At 44.5% G+C, this 26,216-nt stretch overlaps 1 protein-coding gene across 1 annotated transcript; it reads left to right on the forward strand.

Moving 5' to 3' along the window:
- The first annotated feature begins 20 nt into the window (after positions 1-20).
- On the forward strand, positions 21-26,213 carry LOC106609630 (protein arginine N-methyltransferase 8-B). Its single transcript, XM_045700037.2, has 10 exons — positions 21-807; positions 1,894-2,118; positions 6,879-7,034; positions 8,330-8,393; positions 11,297-11,439; positions 12,240-12,327; positions 20,227-20,342; positions 21,814-21,964; positions 23,040-23,161; positions 25,425-26,213. The coding sequence occupies exons 1-10, from the start codon at positions 742-744 to the stop codon at positions 25,506-25,508; spliced, it is 1,215 nt and encodes a 404-aa protein (XP_045555993.1). The 5' UTR covers positions 21-741; the 3' UTR covers positions 25,509-26,213.
- The last annotated feature ends 3 nt before the right edge of the window (positions 26,214-26,216 follow it).

Consider the following 26,216-nt stretch of genomic DNA (forward strand, 5'->3'; position numbering starts at 1 on the left):
TTGGTCCGCTAAATACAGTATCTCTCTATATTCCGCCGGAAAATCTGGTGTGAAGGTGAAGAGAAGCATCTGGCGCGTGGGAGGCATCGATTTATAACTTCTGATCACAACCCGGTTCTTGGAAAAACGGGTGCCTGACTGCCTGTAAAACCTTAATGAACAGCTCCAACTCAATAGTCAAGTTCAACTTTTGCCATGGGAACGTAGCCAAGTCAAACGGAGGATAGCGCATCGTTCTCCGAATAAAATATCACTGACGGGGCGATTTCAAGCCAACGACTTGTGAGATATGTTGACAGACGTGGAAAACAACTGTTGAGGGGAAGCCGAGAATGAGGATGTATTTTCCTAACGTGGACTACAGGCATTTTGGTATAGTTTGCTTGCATCATAGGCATATGTTGCAGTGTGCTAGAGGAGAGAGGAAGGTTTATTCGGGGTGCTGGTGCAATTGATGCCCAAGTGCTTCTACAGGAACCACCTGTAACTTTTACAACATGGATAGCTGTCGTTTTTATCGATGTGAAACAAACGTTTTAGAAGAGCATGATAACTTTTTAGGGGGCTAACAATAAGTTGGAATTTAGCCTAAAATATTAACTATTTCTGATATTAAACGTTTGCATCATTTATGAAAGTCAATCTAGAGAAAACAAATCTAGCTCATCCAAAGAGAGCTACTAAGTTTATTTAATATAAGATTTTTCCCTCCCTGGGTTGAAGAAATCTCGTTGGCTCAATATGGGACTGAGGCACTCGCGTTGCCTGCTCCTACGGAGAAAAATGGCGGAGCCGGACAATTCTGAGGTATGTCAGTTCGCTGGTAAATGATCCAAGGAGTGACATATGCTGGTCAAAATCTTTCGTTATATTGATATAATCGATAATAATCAATTACTGATTGTTCTGTTTATTAATGTTTTTGTGTCTTTGTCAGTTTTGAAGTAATTAATATAGTGTCGACTACTGGTGTCTGTAAAAAGCAATGCAGACACATGCAACGTTTAGTTGTTTTTGTAAATTGTTATGGCATATATCCCGTTAAAATATCATATTTGCAAAGAAATGCAATGCAGAAATGATCTGTAGTGGTTAGCGTGTGCGCTGTCCTTGGTGCTGATTTCACTATCCGTTCGGCACAATCTGTCGCATGGACTCCTGCTGCTCTGAAAACGGGTAGATGCGTAACATTATGTAATCTAGCCTACCAAGTGACCTCTAATGCATTCTAAGTGCTTCACTGTATTTGTAAATAACACATTTAGCCATGTAATGCTATAACAAATGGTTTTGAATTAAAGTGCACTGTATTGAAAGCGATTTGTTACTGCAAACAGATCCAGTCCTGTTGTTCTTCTCTGATAATGTTCAAGTGCCCTCTCTTCAAATACACCTCCACTCACTTTTGTCTGTCCCTAATTCTCAATCTCTCTCTTGCTCTCCCTTCCTTCCTCTCTCTATATATATCTCTCTCTCCCTCCCACCGTTTCATCTCTCACTCTCCCATCTCTCTTTCCTCCCCACATTGTCTATCTTTATTTCTGTCTCTTTATTTGCGCTATCCCTACCCTTCTCTCTGTCTTCATATTCCCTATTTCTCTCTGCCTCACCCCCTCCTCTCTATCTTAATATTCCCTATTTCTCTCTGCCTCACCCCCTTCTCTCTGTCTTCATATTCCCTATTTCTCTCTGCCTCACCCCCTTCTCTCTGTCTTCATATTCCCTATTTCTCTCTGCCTCACCCCCTTCTCTCTGTCTTCATATTCCCTATTTCTCTCTGCCTCACCCCCTCCTCTCTATCTTAATATTCCCTATTTCTCTCTGCCTCACCCCCTCCTCTCTCTGTCTTCATATTCCCTATTTCTCTCTGCCTCACCCCCTCCTCTCTCTTAGCGGCAGCGTACCATCACTACCCCCCAGTCGCAGTCCTTTCAGCCTGCCTCCTTGCCCAAACCTGTGCCTACTGTCCACCATGTGCCACACCCTCCACATACGCCCCATGTAGCGGCCCTGCCCACCTGCCCCGGGCGCGGCAAGATGGCAAAGCTGCTCAACCCAGAGGAAATGACATCGCAGGACTACTACTTTGACTCCTATGCCCACTTTGGCATCCATGAGGTAGGCAGGGGACTCATCCATGAAGTAGGTAGGTGGGTAGGAGACTCATCCATCAGATAGGTAGGTAGGAGACTCATACATGAGGTAGGTAGGGGACTCACCCATGAGGTAGGTAGGTAGGTAGGTAGGTAGGTAGGTAGGTAGGTAGGTAGGTAGGTAGGTAGGTAGGTAGGTAGGTAGGTAGGTAGGTAGGTAGGTAGGTAGGTAGGTAGGTAGGTAGGTAGGTAGGTAGGTAGGTAGGTAGGTAGGTAGGAGACTCATCCACGAGGTAGGTGGGTAGGTAGGTAGGATACTCATCCATGAGGTAGGTGGGAGACTCATCCATGAGGTAGGTAGGAGACTCATCCATGAGGTAGATATAGTGCCTTCAGAAAGTATTCACAACCCTTTACTTTTTCCAAATTTTGTTGTGTTACAAAGTGGGATTCAAATGGATTTAATTGTTGGTTTTTTGTCAACAATCCACATACTCTGTAATGTGAAACTGGAAGAACATTTTGAAAATTTGTTTTAAAAAAACAACAAGTTCTACAAAATAAAATATTAATATACCTTGATGAGATAAGTATACAACCCCCTAAGTCAATACATGTTAGAATCACCTTTGTCAGTGATTACAGCTGTGAGTCATTCTGGGCAAGTCTCTAAGAGCTTTGCACACTTGGATTGTATTGTACAATATTTGCACATTATTCTTAAAAACATTCTTCAAGCTCTGTCAAATTGGTTGTTGATCATTGCTAGACAGCCATTTTCAAGTTTTGCCATAGATTTTCAAGCCGATATAAGTCAAAACTGTAACTAGGCAACTCAGGAACATTCAATGACGTCTTGGTAAGCAACTCCAGTGTATATTTGGCCTTGTGTTTTAGGTTATTGTCCTGCTGAAAGGTGCATTTGTCTCCCATTGTCTGTCGGAAAGCAGACTGAACCTGTTTTCCTCTAGGATTTTGCCTGTGCTTAGCTCTATTCCGTTTTTTTATCATTAAAAAATAAAAATTCTCTCTTCCTTGACAATGACAAGCATACCCATAACAGGATGCAGCCACCACCATGCTTAAAAATATGTAGAGTGGTACTTAGTGATGGATTTGCCCCAAACATAACACTTTGTATTCAGAACCTAAAGTGAATTTCTTTGCCACATTTTTTGCAGTTTTACTTTAGTGCCTTATTGCAAACATGATTCATGTTTTGGAATATTTTTTATTCTGCACAGGCTTCCTTCTTTTCACTCTGTCAATCAGGCTTATATTGTGGAGTAACTACAATGTTGTTTATCCATCCTCAGTTTTGTCCTATAACATCCATTAAACTATTTAACAGTTTTAAAGTCACTATTGGCCTCATGGTGAAATCCCTGAGCGTTTTCCTTCCTCTCCGGCAACTGAGTTAGGAAGGACGCCTGTATCTTTGTAGTGACTGGGTGTATTAATACACCATCCAAAGCATAATTAATTATAATTATAACCAACAGGTGCCCTTCTTTGGGAGGCATTGGAAAACCTCCCTGGTCTTTGTGGCTCAATCTGTTTGAAGTTCACTGCTCGACTGAGGGATCTTACAGATAATTGTATGTGTGGGGTTCAGAGATGAGGTAGTTGTTCAAAAATCGTGTTAATTAAACACTATTATTGCACACAGAGTGAGTCCATGCAATTAATATATACATTAATATGTGACTTGTTAAGCAAATTTGTACTCCTGAACTTATTTAGGCTTTCCATAACAAAGGGTTTGAATACTTATTGCTCAAGACATTTCAACTTTTAATTTGTTATTCATTTGTACAAAATTCTAAAAATGTAATTCCACGTTGACATTATACGCTATTGTGTGTGGGCCAGTGACCAAAAAAAGTCTGTAACACAACAGAATGTGGAAAAAGTCAAGTGGTGTGAATATTTTCTGGAGGCACTGTAGGTAGGAGACTCATGGATGTTCTTACTATCCTGCCTGTTGGGATGTTTTGTAACCACTGCTTGCTCTCTGGGGGGTTTAGGCTTTACACGTTTTCGGATGCAGCTGCCAGCACATTTAATTGATGGATTGACAAGCAGACGTACAGACGGACTGACTGAACAACTAAGGAACTGACTAATGGACTGACTGGTTTGCTGACTGCCTGCCTGCTTGACTGACTAACGGACTGACTGGTTGACTGCCTGCCTGCCTGCTTAACTGACTGACTATCATGGGACTGACATCCTGGTACCTGGCATGGATAAGGAAAGAGGGCGAGGCATTGAAGTGTCAGACTCATACCCCAGATAGTGATCTATTGAAGTGTCAGACTCATACCCCAGACGTGATCTATTGAAGTGTCAGACTCATACCCCAGATAGTGATCTATTGAAGTGTCAGACTCATACCCCAGAGGTGATCTATTGAAGTTTCAGACTCATACCCCAGATAGTGATCTATTGAAGTGTCAGACTCATACCCCAGATAGTGATCTATTGAAGTGTCAGACTCATACCCCAGATAGTGATCTATTGAAGTGTCAGACTCATACCCCAGATAGTGATCTATTGAAGTGTCAGACTCATACCACAGATAGTGATCTATTGAAGTGTCAGACTCATACCCCAGATAGTGATCTATTGAAGTGTCAGACTCATACCCCAGATAGTGATCTATTGAAGTGTCAGACTCATACCCCAGATAGTGATCTATTGAAGTGTCAGACTCATACCCCAGATAGTGATCTATTGAAGTGTCAGACTCATACGCCAGATAGTGATTTTTTGAAGTGTCAGACTCATACCCCAGATAGTGATCTATTGAAGTGTCAGACTCATACCCCAGATAGTGATCTATTGAAGTGTCAGACTCATACCCCAGATAGTGATCTATTGAAGTGTCAGACTCATACCACAGATAGTGATCTATTGAAGTGACAGACTCATACCACAGATAGTGATCTATTGAAGTGTCAGACTCATACCCCAGATAGTGATCTATTGAAGTGTCAGACTCATACCCCAGATAGTGATCTATTGAAGTGTCAGACTCATACCCCAGATAGTGATCTATTGAAGTGTCAGACTCATACCCCAGATAGTGATCTATTGAAGTGTCAGACTCATACCCCAGATAGTGATCTATTGAAGTGTCAGACTCATACCCCAGATAGTGATCTATTGAAGTGTCAGACTCATACCCCAGATAATGATCTATTGAAGTGTCAGGCTCATACCACAGATAGTGATCTATTGAAGTGTCAGACTCATACCCCAGATGCTCTAGGTAACCTAAAAGAGAATGGGAACAACCAAAAAATGTGTTTCTATCGAGGTCTTTATTTAGCATGTGGGTCAGGTTACAGTCTGAATGCCAAGCAGACCCAAGAACAGAACTGCCCCCGATAAAATGTGTGAGTGTGTGTGCATGTGCAGATAGACACAGTTTAAAGAGCCTGTTCCAGCGATGCAGCCTAAATACTGCCTCTGTCACAATGATCGTTTTCTATTAATAGAAATCCAGAAGCTGTCATTTCTACATGTTTAAGAGGACATGTACTACGTCCCAAATGGCACCATATTCACTATGTAGGACACTTCTTTCAAACAGGGCCCATAGGGATCTGGTGGAAAGTAGTGCGCTATACAATATGGGGACATTTGGGACACACACATGTACCTCCCACTTCTGAATTGTTCAGTGTAGCATATTCATTACGTCCTGTATGAGGACATTTATATACACATTTTCCACACTCTGTTGAATCTCTCTTAGCCTGATATTAACCCAATGAGTCCCACCGTATTGCCAGGGCGTTTTGGACATCTAAGCCCTTTTTTAACATAGTGTGTTTGAGTTACAGACTTCTGGGTTGTACCATTGGATTTGTTTATTTCTTCTGCACCCATAGACACCATTAGTCTGTGTGATTAATGGGGGCTGCACTAGAGCGGCGTTTTTGAGACAAGGGCGGATCCCAAAGGGTGTCTGGGTCTTTTATACAAAAATATCTGTAGAGTCCGAATGTTTTGAGCTACAAGCTATTAAAAGCTATCTATGAAAAACTACTTTGCTCTATGAAGCAGACAAGCCACACAAGAGTGATTAGAAGGTAAGGGGTTCTTCTACATAGAAGATCATAGGAAATCCCAGGACATACTGTCTGTAATACTATGATAAGCTCACATAGTTGATGTCACAAACTCCAAACTCCAAACAGTTGTTAGATATACATTTTTTCACAGACCTTAGTTTTTAAATTGACATTTGTCAATAAAACCCATGAATGCAACTGTTTAAGTCAAATTGCGTTTTGTGTTCTACTCGTAGCCCTGGTTGTCCTGAAAATAAAATGGTAAAACACTTCATTGTGAGGCTAAATATGAGGGCTGGACATGCAGATAACTGAAAGTCAGATGAATGAAAAGCCGCTCTTCGCTGGGATCTCGGGACTGATAGGGTTAAGTCTTTTTGAGCTTGACATCCTCTGTGTATCATGGTATCATGTTTTTCCTGACCCCATGACCTGACCAGGTAAAACTCCTGGACCTAGTCATTGTCACAGAGCTACAAAGTCTTGCACATTCTGGAAATCCTAACTTCCACATAAGTCAAATATTCACTTAGTCTCCCATTGACACCAATGCATGACTAAAGACGGGATATTCCGCAATACTTCTGTGATAAGGATTGAATCCAGCCCTAAGTGAAAATTCGACTTAAATAAAAGTTAGGATTCAGCTCTCTGTGAGATTCCCAATCCTATCAACATTCCCATCTTGTTCCCTGTTGGACAGGAGATGCTGAAGGATGAAGTACGGACCCTGACCTATAGGAATGCCATGTACCACAACAAGCACATGTTCAAGGACAAGATAGTTCTGGACGTGGGCAGTGGGACAGGCATCCTGTCCATGTTCGCTGCCAACGCGGGCGCCAGGCACGTGTACGGGGTGAGAGTCCTTGTCCTGCTTTAAACACAAAACACATTTTTCACACTGTTCATTTGCCAAACGTTGTCGAACGTTGCAGATAGACATTCCATGAATAGAGCTGATGTGATTCCTTAATTCTCCATGTGGAGAGGCATGTTCGTTCTACATAGCCTATTTCTATCTAAACGTTCCAAAACGTTGCGTGCTTCTGAACGCGCCCCTGACTATGCATTTAACAGATGGCTGTTGGACACTATAGGGCCGAGCTGAACCATACCCTGCTGGGTTTTATATTTTCCTTTCACATTGTCCTTTTCCAGCATGGCTCAAGCAGCCATGGTGGATGCGTTACCAGGCCAGCCCAGATCGGCGTGGCCTGGCTCGGGTTGGCCCTGTAGTGTGAACCAGGCTGAGGAACAAAAGGACTTGATGTTTGATATTCGACTGTCGTACAGTCGTCTGATCTGTCTGTTGAGTTGAAGTGGATATAAATGATACAAGTCCTGGTGGGTGTAGCACTGACACTTGTTCCCCCCCCCCCCCCCCCCCCCCCCCCCCCCCCCCCCCACACACACACACACACACACACACACACACACACACACACACACACACACACACACACACACACACACACACACACACACACACACACACACACACACACACACACACACACACACACACACAGAAACCAGCAACCTGCTTCCGGTTCATGGTGTAAATTGTCCTCCATTAGCATCTTGGCTAACCCTTCTGAGATCCTGCCATGTAACTACACCAGTGTCGCCTCTGTAATGCTAACAAGCTAACACACATCAGAGGCACATCTCCAGGCTCCCGTCCAGATGATCGCTAATGCAGAAGATCACAGAGTCAATGTCTGCATCCCAAATGGTCTTATGAATCATATATAAGAATCATATATATATATAGGGAAAAGATACAGCACATGGATAACATTTTTGATAAAGTGGAGATTGGATCTAGGATGAGTGGAAAAGCTGCAATGATTGCAGTGGGTGCCCTTGTGTGTGTGTGGTGTGTGTGTGTGTGTGTGTGTGTGTGTGTGTGTGTGTGTGTGTGTGTGTGTGTGTGTGTGTGTGTGTGTGTGTGTGTGTGTGTGTGTGTGTGTGTGTGTGTGTGTGTGTGTGTACCTGTAGACTAATGTCAGACCTAACATTCATCAACGAGTATGTAGGTGATGTGCACATCCAACATTTCTCCACTGAATAAAGCACAGGAGCAGTCCTTTTCTTTATTTACTGACATTCATCAAACCTGTGTTTGTTCCTTCTTGTTATGTTCCCCAGATTGAGTGTTCAAGTATATCAGAGTATTCTGAGAAGATCATCAAGTCCAACCACCTACACAATGGTAAGAGCTACACTACAAACCAATCATCTATATAGGTTCACACAGGGTAGGCGACATGGCTATGTCCTGTCAAAGTTACATGCTACAAGTTAACTAGTCAAGGGACAAGGATTTGGGGAGGATAAACTGAACTGTGTCTAAAGGCAACTTCTGATTCTAGAACTGTGTCTAAAGGCAACTTCTGATTCTAGAACTGTGTCTAAAGGCAACTTCTGATTCTAGAACTGTGTCTAAAGGCAACTTCTGATTCTAGAACTGTGTCTAAAGGCAACTTCTGATTCTAGAACTGTGTCTAAAGGCAACTTCTGATTCTAGAACTGTGTCTAAAGGCAACTTCTGATTCTAGAACTGTGTCTAAAGGCAACTTCTGATTCTAGAACTGTGTCTAAAGGCAACTTGGAACCATAATATGCATAGTACACATCATAGGCTACTCATGTTCTGTGGATCCTTATTACTATATGGGTGCAGTGGGGGAGACAGCTGGCTTACTGAGAGATAACATGATATATTAACATTGATAAAGTATCAATGAGAGAGAGAGAGAGAGGGGGGGGGGGGAGAGGAAGTTAGAGAGGCAGGGGAGAGAGAGAGATAGAGGGAAAGGGAGAGAGAGAGAGATATTCAGACAGACATCTTCACCCTGGACTCCGGCTGGCAGCTCTCCTCCCAAACAAAACATCCCTAAACTGAGACATCAATCAGAATGAGCTGTATGTCACTGATCACCACTCTGAAATGTCACATTGATGGAACTCCACAGATGGACATCTAATTGAATGACCCAGAACAAAAAGTGGAACATTGACACTTGATCAATGTTATTCTAACATTCAGAATATATTTTTGTTGTAGTGGAGTGTTTGGTGTAGTGGAGTGCAGTGTTTGGTGTAGAGTAGTGTTTAGTGTAGTGGAGTATTTAGTGTCGTGGAGTGTTTAGTGTAGTGGAGTGTTTAGTGTAGTGGGGTGTTGTGTACTGGAGTCTTTAGTGTAGTGGAGTGTTTAGTGTAGTAGTGTTTAGTGTAGTGGAGTGTTTAGTATAGTGGAGTCTTTAGTGTAGTGGAGTGTTTAGTTTAGTGGAGTGTTTAGTATAGTGGAGTGTTTAGTATAGTGGAGTCTTTAGTGTAGTGGAATGTTTAGTGTAGTGGAGTGTTTAGTATAGTAGTGTTTAGTGTAGTGGAGTGTTTAGTATAGTGGAGTCTTTAGTGTAGTGGAATGTTTAGTGTAGTGGAGTGTTTAGCATAGTAGAGTGTTTAGTGTAGTGAAGTGTTTAGTGTAGTGGAGTGTTTAGTATAGTGGAGTTTTTAGTGTAGTAGAGTTTTTAGTGTAGTGGAGTGTTTAGTGTAGTAGAGTGTTTAGCATAGTAGAGTGTTTAGTGTAGTGAAGTGTTTAGTGTAGTGGAGTGTTTAGTATAGTGTAGTTTTTAGTGTAGTGGAGTGTTTAGTGTAGTGTAGTGTTTAGTATAGTAGAGTGTTTAGTGTAGTGGAGTGTTTAGTGTAGTGGAGTGTTTAGTATAGTGGAGTTTTTAGTGTAGTAGAGTTTTTAGTGTAGTGGAGTGTTTAGTGTAGTAGAGTGTTTAGCATAGTAGAGTGTTTAGTGTAGTGAAGTGTTTAGTGTAGTGGAATGTTTAGTATAGTGGAGTTTTTAGTGTAGTGGAGTGTTTAGTGTAGTGTAGTGTTTAGTATAGTAGAGTGTTTAGTGTAGTGGAGTGTTTAGTGGAGTGGAGTGTTTAGTGTAGTAGATTGTTTAGTATAGTAGAGTGTTTAGTGTAGTGGAGTGTTTAGTATAGTAGAGTGTTTAGTGTAGTGGAGTGTTTAGTGTAGTAGATTGTTTAGTATAGTAGAGTGTTTAGTGTAGTGGAGTGTTTAGTATAGTAGATTGTTTAGTATAGTAGAGTGTTTAGTGTAGTGGAGTGTTTAGTGTAGTAGAGTGTTTAGTGTAGTAGTGTGTTTAGTATAGTGTAGTGTTTAGTGTAGTGGAGTGTTTAGTATAGTGTAGTGTTTAGTGTAGTGGAGTATTTAGTGTAGTAGAGTGTTTAGTATAGTGGAGTGTTTAGTGTAGTGGAGGGTTTAGTGGAGTGGAGTGTTTAGTGTAGTAGATTGTTTAGTATAGTAGAGTGTTTAGTGTAGTGGAGTGTTTAGTATAGTAGAGTGTTTAGTGTAGTAGTGTGTTTAGTATAGTAGAGTGTTTAGTGTAGTAGAGTGTTTAGTGTAGTGGAGTGTTTAGTATAGTGTAGTGTTTAGTGTAGTGGAGTGTTTAGTGTAGTGTGGTGTTTAGTGTAGTGGAGTGTTTAGTGTAGTGGAGTGTTTAGTGTAGTAGAGTGTTTAGTGTAGTAGAGTGTTTAGTGTAGTGGAGTGTTTAGTATAGTGTAGTGTTTAGTGTAGTGGAGTATTTAGTGTAGTAGAGTGTTTAGTATAGTGGAGTGTTTAGTGTAGTGGAGTGTTTAGTGGAGTGGAGTGTTTAGTGTAGTAGATTGTTTAGTATAGTAGAGTGTTTAGTGTAGTGTAGTGTTTAGTATAGTGTAGTGTTTAGTGTAGTGGAGTGTTTAGTGTAGTGTGGTGTTTAGTGTAGTGGAGTGTTTAGTGTAGTGGAGTGTTTAGTGTAGTAGAGTGTTTAGTGTAGTAGAGTGTTTAGTGTAGTGTAGTGTTTAGTGTAGTGGAGTGTTTAGTATAGTGTAGTGTTTAGTGTAGTGGAGTATTTAGTGTAGTATAGTGTTTAGTATAGTGGAGTGTTTAGTGTAGTGGAGTATTTAGTGTAGTATAGTGTTTAGTATAGTAGAGTGTTTAGTGTAGTGGAGTGTTTAGTGGAGTGGAGTGTTTAGTGTAGTAGATTGTTTAGTATAGTAGAGTGTTTAGTGTAGTGGAGTCTGTGTTGTGAGTGACATTCTGTGTCCTGTCCTTCAGTCATCACCATCTTCAATGGGAAGGTGGAGGAGGTGGAGCTGCCAGTGGAGAAAGTAGACATCATCATCTCAGAGTGGATGGGCTACTGTCTCTTCTACGAGTCTATGCTCAATACGGTCATCTTCGCCAGGGACAAATGGCTAGTAAGCCTGTGTGTTTGTTTTTGTGTATTGGTGTGTGTGTGTGTGTGAGAGAGAGAGAGAGAGAGAGAGAGAGAGAGAGAGAGAGAGCAAGAGAGAAAGAAAGATAGAGAGATAATACAGGTGTGGGATCTTAATTTGGTCAGTCTTTTGTTGCTGAGAATTTTCTTGCACCGCAGTAAATGCAGATGAGCTTTGAAAATGTACATAAATAACACACGGTTATATTAACAATATTTCACTTTTCATGTAGCCTACTTTTGTCCAGCTAATAGCCTAACCACCGATCAAGCAACGTTATGGACTAAACGTTCAAATCCTGTTGCTGCAGGATAATTTTTCTGTGACAATATAGATCAAATGAAGATCCTACAACTGTACATGCATGCATGTATGTGTGCAATAATGTATGTGCATGTGTGTGTGCATGTACGTTTATGCGTGTGTGTGTGGTGTGTGTGCGTGCGGTGTGTGTGTGTGTGTGTGTGTGTGTGTGTGTGTGTGTGTGTGTGTGTGTGTGTGTGTGTGTGTGTGTGTGTGTGTGTGTGTGTGTGTGTGTGTGTGTGTGTGTGTGTGTGTGTGTGTGTGTGCATCCACATATCGACAAAGGTCCTGCTTATAGCGCCCAGCGAGAGGACGATCTGGTTTCTAACCAGTGTTGCTGCTTCAGGGTTTTAGACCGGGTATGAGCTAATGTTACAGGATGCCAGGTGTGCAGACAATGCTTGTGACTGTAGGATGTCTCTATTCTCTATGAGGTGTATCTCAACTAAATTTATGTTGGTGTCTCCTCTCACATTCAGAAGCCTGGAGGGCTGATGTTTCCTGACAGGGCTGCCCTGTATGTGGTGGCCATCGAGGACAGGCAGTACAAGGACTTCAAGATACACTGTGAGAACATCCTTCCGTCTCCATTTCTTAGCTACTGTGTGTATACTGTATGTATGCTGGAGGTATCCTATCCTCTCCCTCTTCCGGTAGGCTCTCTCCTCCAGCCTCTGGGTTGGACTAGACTACAGAGAGCTGTGTAGAGGAGGGATGGAGGTAAGAGAGGGAGAGCCTGTCTGCTCTGTTCTTAACCCTAACTGAAGTAGACCTATAATACAAGGCTGCCAGACATAGTAGAAGAGTATTTAAGGCCCCTGTCTCTCACTAGAGCAACACCAGATAGACACACTCAGGGAGGGTGGAAGGACTGAGCCCACGTTTTTGGCAACTGTAAAGCTGTGCTATCTTTCCACTGTTTCTGAGGGTTGTTATCGATCCTAGGCAGCAAATATAGAATAACCGTTTTAATCTCAATCTAAAACTTGAGACACTATTCCAATCCAACACAGTGCCAATAGAGTCTGTGTGATGACCACCACTGAGAGAGAGTCTGTGTGATGACCACCACTGAGAGAGAGTCTAAGTGATGACCACCACTGAGAGAGAGTCTGTGTGATGACCACCACTGAGAGAGAGTCTGTGTGATGACCACCACTTAGAGAGAGTCTGTGTGATGACCACCACTGAGAGAGAGTCTAAGTGATGACCACCACTGAGAGAGAGTCTGTGTGATGACCACCACTGAGAGAGAGTCTGTGTGATGACCACCACTGAGAGAGAGTCTGTGTGATGACCACCACTGAGAGAGAGTCTGTGTGATGACCACCACTGAGAGAGAGTCTGTGTGATGACCACCACTTAGAGAGAGTCTGTGTGATGACCACCACTGAGAGAGAGTCTAAGTGATGACCACCACTGAGAGAGAGTCTGTGTGATGACCACCACTGAGAGAGAGTCTGTGTGATGACCACCACTGAGAGAGAGTCTGTGTGATGACCACCACTGAGAGAGAGTCTGTGTGATGACCACCACTGAGAGAGAGTCTATGTGATGACCACCACTGAGAGAGAGTCTGTGTGATGACCACCATTGAGAGAGAGAGAGTCTGTGTGATGACCACCACTGAGAGAGTCTGTGTGATGACCACCACTGAGAGAGAGCGAGAGAGAGTCTGTGTGATGACCAACACTTAGAGAGAGAGAGAGAGTCTGTGTGATGACCAACACTTAGAGGGAGTCTGTGTGATGACCACCACTTAGAAAGAGAGTCTGTGTGATGACCACCACTTAGAGAGAGAGAGAGGGTCCGTGTGATGACCACCACTGAGAGAGAGAGAGAGTCTGTGTGATGACCACCACTGAGAGAGAGTCTGTGTGATGACCACCACTGAGAGAGAGTCTATGTGATGACCACCACTGAGAGAGAGTCTGTGTGATGACCACCATTGAGAGAGAGAGAGTCTGTGTGATGACCACCACTGAGAGAGTCTGTGTGATGACCACCACTGAGAGAGAGCGAGAGAGAGTCTGTGTGATGACCAACACTTAGAGAGAGAGAGAGAGTCTGTGTGATGACCAACACTTAGAGGGAGTCTGTGTGATGACCACCACTTAGAAAGAGAGTCTGTGTGATGACCACCACTTAGAGAGAGAGAGAGGGTCTGTGTGATGACCACCACTGAGAGAGAGAGAGAGTCTGTGTGATGACCACCACTGAGAGAGAGAGAGGGTCTGTGTGATGACCACCACTGAGAGAGAGAGAGTCTGTGTGATGACCACCACTGAGAGAGAGAGAGACTGTGTGATGACCACCACTGAGAGAGAGAGAGACTGTGTGATGACCACCACTGAGAGAGAGAGTCTGTGTGATGACCACCACTTAGAGAGAGTCTGTGTGATGACCACCACTTAGAGAGAGAGAGAGAGTCTGTGTGATGACCACCACTGAGAGAGAGAGAGTCTGTGTGATGATCACCACAGAGAGAGAGAGAGATAGTCTGGGTGATGACCACCATGGAGAGAGAGAGAGTCTGGATGATGACCACCACCGAGAGAGTGAGAGATATTCTGTGTGATGACCACCACTGAGATAGTGAGAGATATTCTGTGTGATGACCACCACTGAGAGAGTGAGAGATATTCTGTGTGATGACCACCACTTAGAGAGAGAGAGTCTGTGTGATGACCACCACTTAGAGTGAGAGAGTCTGTGTGATGACCACCACTGAGAGAGAGCGAGAGAGAGTCTGTGTGATGACCAACACTTAGAGAGAGAGAGAGAGTCTGTGTGATGACCAACACTTAGAGGGAGTCTGTGTGATGACCACCACTTAGAAAGAGAGTCTGTGTGATGACCACCACTTAGAGAGAGAGAGAGGGTCTGTGTGATGACCACCACTGAGAGAGAGAGAGAGTCTGTGTGATGACCACCACTGAGAGAGAGAGAGGGTCTGTGTGATGACCACCACTGAGAGAGAGAGAGTCTGTGTGATGACCACCACTGAGAGAGAGAGAGACTGTGTGATGACCACCACTGAGAGAGAGAGAGACTGTGTGATGACCACCACTGAGAGAGAGAGTCTGTGTGATGACCACCACTTAGAGAGAGTCTGTGTGATGACCACCACTTAGAGAGAGAGAGAGAGTCTGTGTGATGACCACCACTGAGAGAGAGAGAGTCTGTGTGATGACCACCACTGAGAGAGTCTGTGTGATGACCACCACTGAGAGAGAGCGAGAGAGAGTCTGTGTGATGACCAACACTTAGAGAGAGAGAGAGAGTCTGTGTGATGACCAACACTTAGAGGGAGTCTGTGTGATGACCACCACTTAGAAAGAGAGTCTGTGTGATGACCACCACTGAGAGAGAGTCTAAGTGATGACCACCACTGAGAGAGAGTCTGTGTGATGACCACCACTGAGAGAGAGTCTGTGTGATGACCACCACTGAGAGAGAGTCTGTGTGATGACCACCACTGAGAGAGAGTCTGTGTGATGACCACCACTGAGAGAGAGTCTGTGTGATGACCACCACTTAGAGAGAGTCTGTGTGATGACCACCACTGAGAGAGAGTCTAAGTGATGACCACCACTGAGAGAGAGTCTGTGTGATGACCACCACTGAGAGAGAGTCTGTGTGATGACCACCACTGAGAGAGAGTCTGTGTGATGACCACCACTGAGAGAGAGTCTGTGTGATGACCACCACTGAGAGAGAGTCTGTGTGATGACCACCACTGAGAGAGAGTCTGTGTGATGACCACCACTGAGAGAGAGAGAGTCTGTGTGATGACCACCACTGAGAGAGTCTGTGTGATGACCACCACTGAGAGAGAGCGAGAGAGAGTCTGTGTGATGACCAACACTTAGAGAGAGAGAGAGAGTCTGTGTGATGACCAACACTTAGAGGGAGTCTGTGTGATGACCACCACTTAGAAAGAGAGTCTGTGTGATGACCACCACTTAGAGAGAGAGAGAGGGTCCGTGTGATGACCACCACTGAGAGAGAGAGAGAGTCTGTGTGATGACCACCACTGAGAGAGAGTCTGTGTGATGACCACCACTGAGAGAGAGTCTATGTGATGACCACCACTGAGAGAGAGTCTGTGTGATGACCACCATTGAGAGAGAGAGAGTCTGTGTGATGACCACCACTGAGAGAGTCTGTGTGATGACCACCACTGAGAGAGAGCGAGAGAGAGTCTGTGTGATGACCAACACTTAGAGAGAGAGAGAGAGTCTGTGTGATGACCAACACTTAGAGGGAGTCTGTGTGATGACCACCACTTAGAAAGAGAGTCTGTGTGATGACCACCACTTAGAGAGAGAGAGAGGGTCTGTGTGATGACCACCACTGAGAGAGAGAGAGAGTCTGTGTGATGACCACCACTGAGAGAGAGAGAGGGTCTGTGTGATGACCACCACTGAGAGAGAGAGAGTCTGTGTGATGACCACCACTGAGAGAGAGAGAGACTGTGTGATGACCACCACTGAGAGAGAGAGAGACTGTGTGATGACCACCACTGAGAGAGAGAGTCTGTGTGATGACCACCACTTAGAGAGAGTCTGTGTGATGACCACCACTTAGAGAGAGAGAGAGAGTCTGTGTGATGACCACCACTGAGAGAGAGAGAGTCTGTGTGATGATCACCACAGAGAGAGAGAGAGATAGTCTGGGTGATGACCACCATGGAGAGAGAGAGAGTCTGGATGATGACCACCACTGAGAGAGTGAGAGATATTCTGTGTGATGACCACCACTGAGATAGTGAGAGATATTCTGTGTGATGACCACCACTGAGAGAGTGAGAGATATTCTGTGTGATGACCACCACTTAGAGAGAGAGAGTCTGTGTGATGACCACCACTTAGAGTGAGAGAGTCTGTGTGATGACCACCACTGAGAGAGAGCGAGAGAGAGTCTGTGTGATGACCAACACTTAGAGAGAGAGAGAGAGTCTGTGTGATGACCAACACTTAGAGGGAGTCTGTGTGATGACCACCACTTAGAAAGAGAGTCTGTGTGATGACCACCACTTAGAGAGAGAGAGAGGGTCTGTGTGATGACCACCACTGAGAGAGAGAGAGAGTCTGTGTGATGACCACCACTGAGAGAGAGAGAGGGTCTGTGTGATGACCACCACTGAGAGAGAGAGAGTCTGTGTGATGACCACCACTGAGAGAGAGAGAGACTGTGTGATGACCACCACTGAGAGAGAGAGAGACTGTGTGATGACCACCACTGAGAGAGAGAGTCTGTGTGATGACCACCACTTAGAGAGAGTCTGTGTGATGACCACCACTTAGAGAGAGAGAGAGAGTCTGTGTGATGACCACCACTGAGAGAGAGAGAGTCTGTGTGATGACCACCACTGAGAGAGTCTGTGTGATGACCACCACTGAGAGAGAGCGAGAGAGAGTCTGTGTGATGACCAACACTTAGAGAGAGAGAGAGAGTCTGTGTGATGACCAACACTTAGAGGGAGTCTGTGTGATGACCACCACTTAGAAAGAGAGTCTGTGTGATGACCACCACTTAGAGAGAGAGAGAGGGTCCGTGTGATGACCACCACTGAGAGAGAGAGAGAGTCTGTGTGATGACCACCACTGAGAGAGAGTCTGTGTGATGACCACCACTGAGAGAGAGTCTATGTGATGACCACCACTGAGAGAGAGTCTGTGTGATGACCACCATTGAGAGAGAGAGAGTCTGTGTGATGACCACCACTGAGAGAGTCTGTGTGATGACCACCACTGAGAGAGAGCGAGAGAGAGTCTGTGTGATGACCAACACTTAGAGAGAGAGAGAGAGTCTGTGTGATGACCAACACTTAGAGGGAGTCTGTGTGATGACCACCACTTAGAAAGAGAGTCTGTGTGATGACCACCACTTAGAGAGAGAGAGAGGGTCTGTGTGATGACCACCACTGAGAGAGAGAGAGAGTCTGTGTGATGACCACCACTGAGAGAGAGAGAGGGTCTGTGTGATGACCACCACTGAGAGAGAGAGAGTCTGTGTGATGACCACCACTGAGAGAGAGAGAGACTGTGTGATGACCACCACTGAGAGAGAGAGAGACTGTGTGATGACCACCACTGAGAGAGAGAGTCTGTGTGATGACCACCACTTAGAGAGAGTCTGTGTGATGACCACCACTTAGAGAGAGAGAGAGAGTCTGTGTGATGACCACCACTGAGAGAGAGAGAGTCTGTGTGATGATCACCACAGAGAGAGAGAGAGATAGTCTGGGTGATGACCACCATGGAGAGAGAGAGAGTCTGGATGATGACCACCACTGAGAGAGTGAGAGATATTCTGTGTGATGACCACCACTGAGATAGTGAGAGATATTCTGTGTGATGACCACCACTGAGAGAGTGAGAGATATTCTGTGTGATGACCACCACTTAGAGAGAGAGAGTCTGTGTGATGACCACCACTTAGAGTGAGAGAGTCTGTGTGATGACCACCACTGAGAGAGTGAGAGAGAGACAGTCTGTGTGATGACCACCACTGAGAGTGAGAGATATTCTGTGTGATGACCACCACTTAGAGAGAGAGAGTCTGTGTGATGACCACCACTTAGAGAGTGAGGGTCTGTATGATGACCACCACTGAGAGAGAGAGAGAGAGAGAAGGTCTGTGTGATGACCACCACTGAGAGAGTCTGTGTGATAACCCCTAATGAGAGCGAGAGAGAGTCTGTATGATGAACACCATTGAGAGAGAGGGGGTCTGTGTGATGACCACCATTGAGAGAGAGAGGGGGACTGTGTGATGACCATCACTTAGAGAGAGAGATAGTCTGTGTGATGACCACCACTTAGAGAGAGATAGAGAGTCTGTGTGATGACCACCACTGAGAGAGAGAATCTGTGTGATGACCACCACTTAGAGAGAGAGAGAGAGAGAGAGAGAGACTCTGGGTGATGACCACCATGGAGAGAAAGAGAGTCTGTGTGATGACCACCACAGAGAGAGTCTGTGTGATGACCACCACTTAGAGAGAGAGAGAGTCTGGGTGATGACCACCACTTAAAGAGAGAGAAAGAGAGTCTGTGATGACCACCACTTAGAGAGCGAGTCTGTGTGATGACCACCACTTAGAGAGAGAGAGAGAGAGTTTGTGTGATGACCACCACTTAGAGAGAGACAGAGAGTCTGTGGGATGACCACCACTGAGAGAGAGAGAGAGAGAGAGAGAGTCTGTGTGATGACCACCATTGAGAGAGAGAGGGGGTCTGTGTGATGACCACCACGGAGATAGAGAGAGAGAGTCTGTGTGATGACCACCATGGAGAGAGAGAGAGAGAGAGTCTGTGTGATGACCACCACTCAGAGTGAGAGAGTCTGTGTGATGACCACCACTTAGAGAGAGAGTCTGTGTGATGACCACCACTTAGAGAGAGAGAGAGGTCTGTGTGATGACCACCACTTAGAGAGAGAGAGAGAGAGTCTGTGTGATGACCACCACTTAGAGAGAGAGAGAGAGTCTGTGTGATGACCACCACTTAGAGAGAGAGAGAGTCTGTGTGATGACCACCACTTAGAGAGAGAGAGAGAGAGTCTGTGTGATGACCACCACTTAGAGAGAGATAGAGAGTCTGTGTGATGACCACCACTTAGAGAGAGAGAGAGTCTGTGTGATGACCACCACTTAGAGAGAGATAGAGAGTCTGTGTGATGACCACCACTTAGAGAGAGAGAGAGTCTGTGTGATGACCACCACTTAGAGAGAGATAGAGAGTCTGTGTGATGACCACCACTTAGAGAGAGATAGAGAGTCTGTGTGATGACCACCACTTAGAGAGAGAGAGAGTCTGTGTGATGACCACCACTTAGAGAGAGAGAGAGTCTGTGTGATGACCACCACTTAGAGAGAGATAGAGAGTCTGTGTGATGACCACCACTTAGAGAGAGAGAGAGTCTGTGTGATGACCACCACTTAGAGAGAGAGAGAGAGTCTGTGTGATGACCACCACTTAGAGAGAGAGAGAGAGTCTGTGTGATGGCCACCACTTAGAGAGAGATAGAGAGTCTGTGTGATGACCACCACTTAGAGAGAGATAGAGAGTCTGTGTGATGGCCACCACTTAGAGAGAGATAGAGAGTCTGTGTGATGACCACCACTTAGAGAGAGAGTCTGTGTGATGACCACCACTTAGAGAGAGATAGAGAGTCTGTGTGATGACCACCACTTAGAGAGATATAGAGAGTCTGTGTGATGACCACCACTTAGAGAGAGAGAGAGTCTGTGTGATGACCACCACTTCAGACACAGAGATTTGCCAGATACCAGATTTGCTCATATCTGTGTGTGTGTGTGTGTGTGTGTGTGTGTGTGTGTGTGTGTGTGTGTGTGTGTGTGTGTGTGTGTGTGTGTGTGTGTGTGTGTGTGTGTGTGTGTGTGTGTGTGTGTGTGTGTGTGTGTGTGTGTGTGTGTTTGTGTGTGTGTGTATTCAGGGTGGGAGAACGTGTACGGTTTTGACATGACCTGCATCCGTAACGTGGCCATGAGAGAGCCCCTGGTGGACGTGGTGGACCCCAAACAGGTGGTGACCAACTCCTGCCTAGTCAAGGTCAGTTGTGTGTGTGTGTGTGTGTGTGTGTGTGTGTGTGTGTGTGTGTGTGTGTGTGTGTGTGTGTGTGTGTGTGTGTGTGTGTGTGTGTGTGTGTGTGTGTGTGTGTGTGTGTGTGTGTGTGTGTGTGTGTGTGTGTGAGATAATGGCTGACCCTGGCTGTGACCCTACACTCAGGGGGAGTTGGGATTTGCAACAACAACAAAAAAATCTAAATCTCACTTGCGTATAATACACACTTGTTATTATTTATTGCCTGAATCCAGACAGACTTAAAAAATGACTTTCCAAAATTGAAATGTCACAGAGAGTTATGATGAGCCCTAAATGGGTTCCGTGTCTCTGTCTGTGATTTGCATGTCAATGAATGTGTCTAGACTGTGTGTTTCTAGACTGTACAGACTTCACAGTGGGACCCATGCCAGCCACCGTATCTGAGCCATAAATAGGCCTGGCACTCCCAGGTCTGTGTGACACATTGGAATTTAACACTGCTGTCCTGTCCTGTCCAATGACGGCCTGTCTGTCCTGTCCAATGACGGCCTGTCTGTCCTGCCCAATGACGGCCTGTCTGTCCTGCCCAATGACGGCCTGTCTGTCCTGTTCAATGACGGCCTGTCTGTCCTGTCCAATGACGACCTGTCTGTCCTGTCCAATGACGGCCTGTCTGTCCTGTCCAATGTCACATCAATCATCCAAAAGAGAGAATATATCCTCCATTTCAGTGTGAGAGGTATGAGATGCTGTGGGAATTATCTTCAGGAGGAAAGTATTTGATGCTGAGAGGTGCCATGCTTTCAAGGGCGTATGAATGAAAGGATGGATGGATGAATTGAACAGAGGAAGGAATTAATTAATAAAACAGATGATTGACTCACTGACTGACTGGATTGAATAAATGAATGAATAAATTAGTGAATGAATGAATAAACAAATATGTTGGGTGGAATTGAATGAAATAAAGAGTAGAACACAAACATGGAAGTAGAGCTTAGTCAGGTGGAGGGTGTGGATTCCACATCCAGTTACACGCCTGAAGTGCTTTAGTGTGACAGAATACATTATAGCTCCTGACACAGCAGAGAAACCTGTTTACTGACTGGGAAGAAAACACTGCAGATCAGAAAGCATGTCATGAAGCTTCCCAACAATCTAATATCATCCCATAGATAATGAGGTTGAAGAGGCAGAATGGGGCCAAAGACGTGTGTTTGAGAGATGTGCATTTGTGTATGTCTGACAGTGCTTTTATGTATGAGGGAGTGATGTGTGTGTGTGTGTGTGTGTGTGTGTGTGTGTGTGTGTGTGTGTGTGTGTGTGTGTGTGTGTGTGTGTGTGTGTGTGTGTGTGTGTGTGTGTGTGTGTGTGTGTGTGTGTGTGTGTGTATGTGCGAGAGAGGTGAGAGAGAAAGATATCTTTCTTCCGATGCATGTCACCCTGTACCATATTTCCCTTGTAACCTATGACCAAGGAAGTGGACATCTACACGGTGAAGCCTGAGGACCTGTCTTTCACCACGGCCTTCTGCCTGCAGATCCAGAGGAACGACTATGTCCACGCCATGGTCACCTACTTCAACATCGAGTTCACCAAGTGTCATAAGAAGACTGGCTTCTCTACCGGTTAGACCTCACCACACACAAATGGGTTGTGTTCATTTGGCACCAAGAGTCAGAAAACCGACTGAAACAGGGAAGGACTACCTGAACTAGTCCAATAAGAAAGACCTACTTTTTTTCCGTTGCAAAAACATTTTGCTACGGTGTGCACTAATGAACACAACCCGCGATGTGACCAGATTCATGTACACTAAACGCTAGGTCCTTTGAAATGAGGTGTATGACAATATAAGTTACATATCTTCCACACAAGCCACTTGTGTTGTTATAAGGTCTGGAACCTGAAGCCGCGAGAGATCTTTTACAGGGAGAGAACCACTGTGTTCAGTTTCTGGGTCCTGTCCAGGTTATGCAACAATGGAAAGTTGTCATTTCAAACAGACATCAATCATTTTGTGTAAATCAGTCAGTTGTAGCACTTGCACAAATATTCTTGTCTCTGGCAATGATCCTTTGGTTTTGTTTGGAAGATTGTGGAAGCACAGCATATTTTTTGCATTTTAATTCTTCAAGGTTTTGACAAGGGGAGGGCGATATTGTGAGGTGTAGGTTTGAGGCTGATGATCAAAAGGTACCGCTAGACATAAAAGCATGTATTAATAACATCCTATGCTGTTTCCTATAATGACAAGTTGACTGGTTCTCAGCTCTTGACCCCCCTCTAGTGGTCTTACGTGGAACTGCACAGGTTAAAAATACAGCCCAATGGTACTTTTTCTGTCTCCCTCTCCTGATTATTTCACTCTCCACCATCTCTGTGAAGATCTCAATTGCATACTCATCGCGTCCTCTCTCCTTCTCAAAACCCTTTGGAGAATAGGTCAGAGGGGAGGGACCACTGGCTTTCTTATCCAATGGGTGATAAGAAGGAGACAAGGAGAGAGGACGCAAGGTGTATGCAATTGAGATCTCCCCTATGTCTCTCAATACCGTATCCATTTTCTCCTAATCCTCTCTCCATCTCCGCCTCTTCTCTCTTGTTCCCCTCCTCCTATTCCTCCCCCTCTCTTCCATCTCCCCCTCCTCCCTCCCCTCTTGTTCCCCACCTTCTATTCCTCCCCCTCTCTCCCATGGCCAGCTCCTGACGCCGCCAGTACCCACTGGAAGCAGACAGTGTTTTACCTGGAGGACTACCTGACTGTGAGGAAGGGAGAGGAGATACTGGGCAGCATCGCAGTCAAGCCCAACGAAAAGAACGTGGTGAGAATAGAGCTATGCTGTACTAGAACTGCAGCTCACTCCAGGCCAGCATAGAATAAAATGCTGTTTTAAAAAAATATATTCTAGATGGGGTTTTTCTATAGTCCAGCCAACGACTCCTGACTAAAGATGTCAAGTCTTTAACATGATCTATGAATATGTCTTTCTAAGAGTGAAGCCCTATATGAGTATTAGCTCAGACGCCGCAAAACCGCCATCCTATTGCTGTACCACCCACTGACTTTAACTGTTAAAACTCCTCTAATGCATCCTCCCTTCTTCCCTTATTTGAAGTATTCACAGATCGGAGAGGGTTGGATTGGTGAAAGTAGTACGGTCGGAAACTTGCCATCACTTATCCAACCTTATATACAGTTGAAGTTGGAAGTTTACGTACACTTAGGTTGGAGTTATTAAATCTAGTTTTTCAACTACTCCACAAATTTCTTGTTAACAAACTATAGTTTTGGCAAGTCTGTTTGGACATCTACTTTGTGGATGACACAAGTAATTTTTCCAACAATTGTTTACAGACAGATTATTTCACTCATAATTCCCTGTATCACAATTCCAGTTGGTCAGAAGTTGACTCTAAGTTGACTCTGCATTTAAGCAGCTTGGAACATTCCAGAAAATGATGTCACGGCTTTAGAAGCTTCTGATAGGCTAATTGACATCATTGTCAATTGGAGGTGTACCTGTGGATGTATTTCAAGGCCTACTTTTAAACTCAGTGCCTCTTTGCTTGACATCTTTGGAAAATCTAAAGAATTCAGCCAAGACCTCAGAAAAAAAATTGGAGACCTCCACAAGTCTGGTTCATCCTTGGGAGCAATTTCCAAATGCCTGACGGTACCACGTTCATCTGTACAAACAATAGTACGCAAGTATAAACACCATGGGACCACGCAGCCATCATACCGCGCAGGAAGGAGACGCGTTCTGTCTCCTAGAGATGAACGTACTTTGGTGCGAAAAGTACAAATCAATCCCAGAACAACAGCAAAGGACCTTGTGAAGATGCTGGAGGAAACAGGTACAAAAGTATCTATATCCACAGTAAAACGAGTCCTATATCTACATAACCTGAAAGGCCGCTCAGCAAGGAAGAAGCCACTGCTCCAAAACCGCCATAAAAAAGCCAGACTACGGTTTGCAACTGCACATGGGGACAAAAATCGTACTTTTTGGAGAAATGTCCTCTGGTCTGATGAAACAAAAATAGAACTGTTTGGCCATAATGACCATCGTTATGTTTGGAGGAAAAAGCATGAGGCTTGCAAGCCGAAGAACACCATCCCAACCATGAAGCACGGGGGTGGCAGCATCATGTTGTGGGGGTGCTTTGCTGCAGGAGGGACTGGTGCACTTCACAAAATAGATGGCATCATGAGGGAGGAAAATTACGTGGATATATTGAAGCAACATCTCAAGACATCAGTCAGGAAGTTAAAGCTTGGTCGCAAATGGGTCTTCCAAATGGACAATGACCCCAAGCATACTTCCAAAGTTGTGGCAAAATGGCTTAAGCACAACAAACTCAAGGTATTGGAGTGGCCATCACAAAGCCCTGACCTCATCCTATAGAACATTTGTGGGCAGAACTGAAAAAGTGTGTGCGAGCAAGGAGGCCTACAAACCTGACTCAGTTACACCAGCTCTGTCAGGAGGAATGGGCCAAAATTCACCCAACTTATTGTGGGAAGCTTGTGGAAGGCTAACCGAAATGTTTGACCCAAGTTAAACAATTTAAATACTAATTGAGTGTATGTAAACTTCTGACCCACTAGGAATGTGATGAAAGAAATTAAAGCTGAAATAAATCATCCTCTCTACTATTACTCTGACATTTCACATTCTTAAAATAAAGTGTAGATCCTAACTGACCTAAGACAGGGAATTTTTACTCGGATTAAATGTCAGGAATTGTGAAAAACTGAGTTTAAATGTATTTAAGGTGTATGTAAACTTCCCGACTTCAACTGTAGGTCAGTGACTACTTTAAATGGAGGGAGGAAAGAAGGATGTATTATCAAAGCATTGAAAAGGGCTAAATATCCCTACTGTTGTGTCCATCTCAAATACCCTTTTCCCACTACTAAGTCAAGCCGTACTGTGCTGGCCTGGTTACACATCCATAGTTGCTGAAATTGTAGGAGGACAATGTGAAAAGAAAATACCAGAGGCAGCACCTATGGTTGGGGTCGACACAATACTGTCAAATGGTTATAGGTGGACTGAAGAGTCTTCTCTTGTATTACAGCGGGACCTGGAGTTCACCTTTGAGTTGGACTTTAAAGGACAGCTGTGCGATGCGGCCATTTCCCACGACTACAAGATGCGCTAGCTGACCAGCAAAGGGCGATATCACCCACCTCAGCCCCCTATTGGACACATCTTGAGAGGGAGGGCACAGGCTCTCCAACAGGCCCTCTTACGGGTCCGAGGGGTACACGATACACATCTGATTGGATGACAGCGTTCCAGCGCCTAAGTGATGTCATAAAAACAAGCCATTTCGAAGCAATAGCGCCATCACCTGCCACATTTTTAAAGCTGCCCTGAGAATGTAATATCCCTGATGAACTTGATTAGTTATTTTATTCAGGTTGAGTTTCAGTGTTATTAGTACTAGATCTGAAGGAGTTATAGGGATTTTAGATGCCAGTCCAGAGGTACTTTAAGGACAAACTCTGAGCATGTTTTTTTATCAAGGAAAACAGACTACACCTCTGTTTCACCGATGTCTTTCAAAGTTCAACGAATGCAGAACCTAAGAGTTTAACAGAAAAGTCATTCAGTGTTTGTTCAAGTTAGGTATATTTTGTTGGTATTCAGTACTGGTAAGTTATTTGCATGTTTAGCTTTTTGTTCTTGGTTGATTTCAGGCATCACGATTTGATCATTTGAGATATTCACAATTGCTAATGGAACATGTTTAATGATAGAAACGTCTTTTGTCTTCCATCTCCAATTGGAAAAGTTATTTTGCCATTTTGATTTTGGGGTGTGGTGTAGGAGTGATGAACAAATAAAGAACAATTACTTAGAATTG

This window comes from Salmo salar, chromosome 17, assembly GCF_965601325.2.
Source record: "Salmo salar chromosome 17, fSalSal1, whole genome shotgun sequence".
Taxonomy (NCBI): domain Eukaryota; kingdom Metazoa; phylum Chordata; class Actinopteri; order Salmoniformes; family Salmonidae; genus Salmo; species Salmo salar.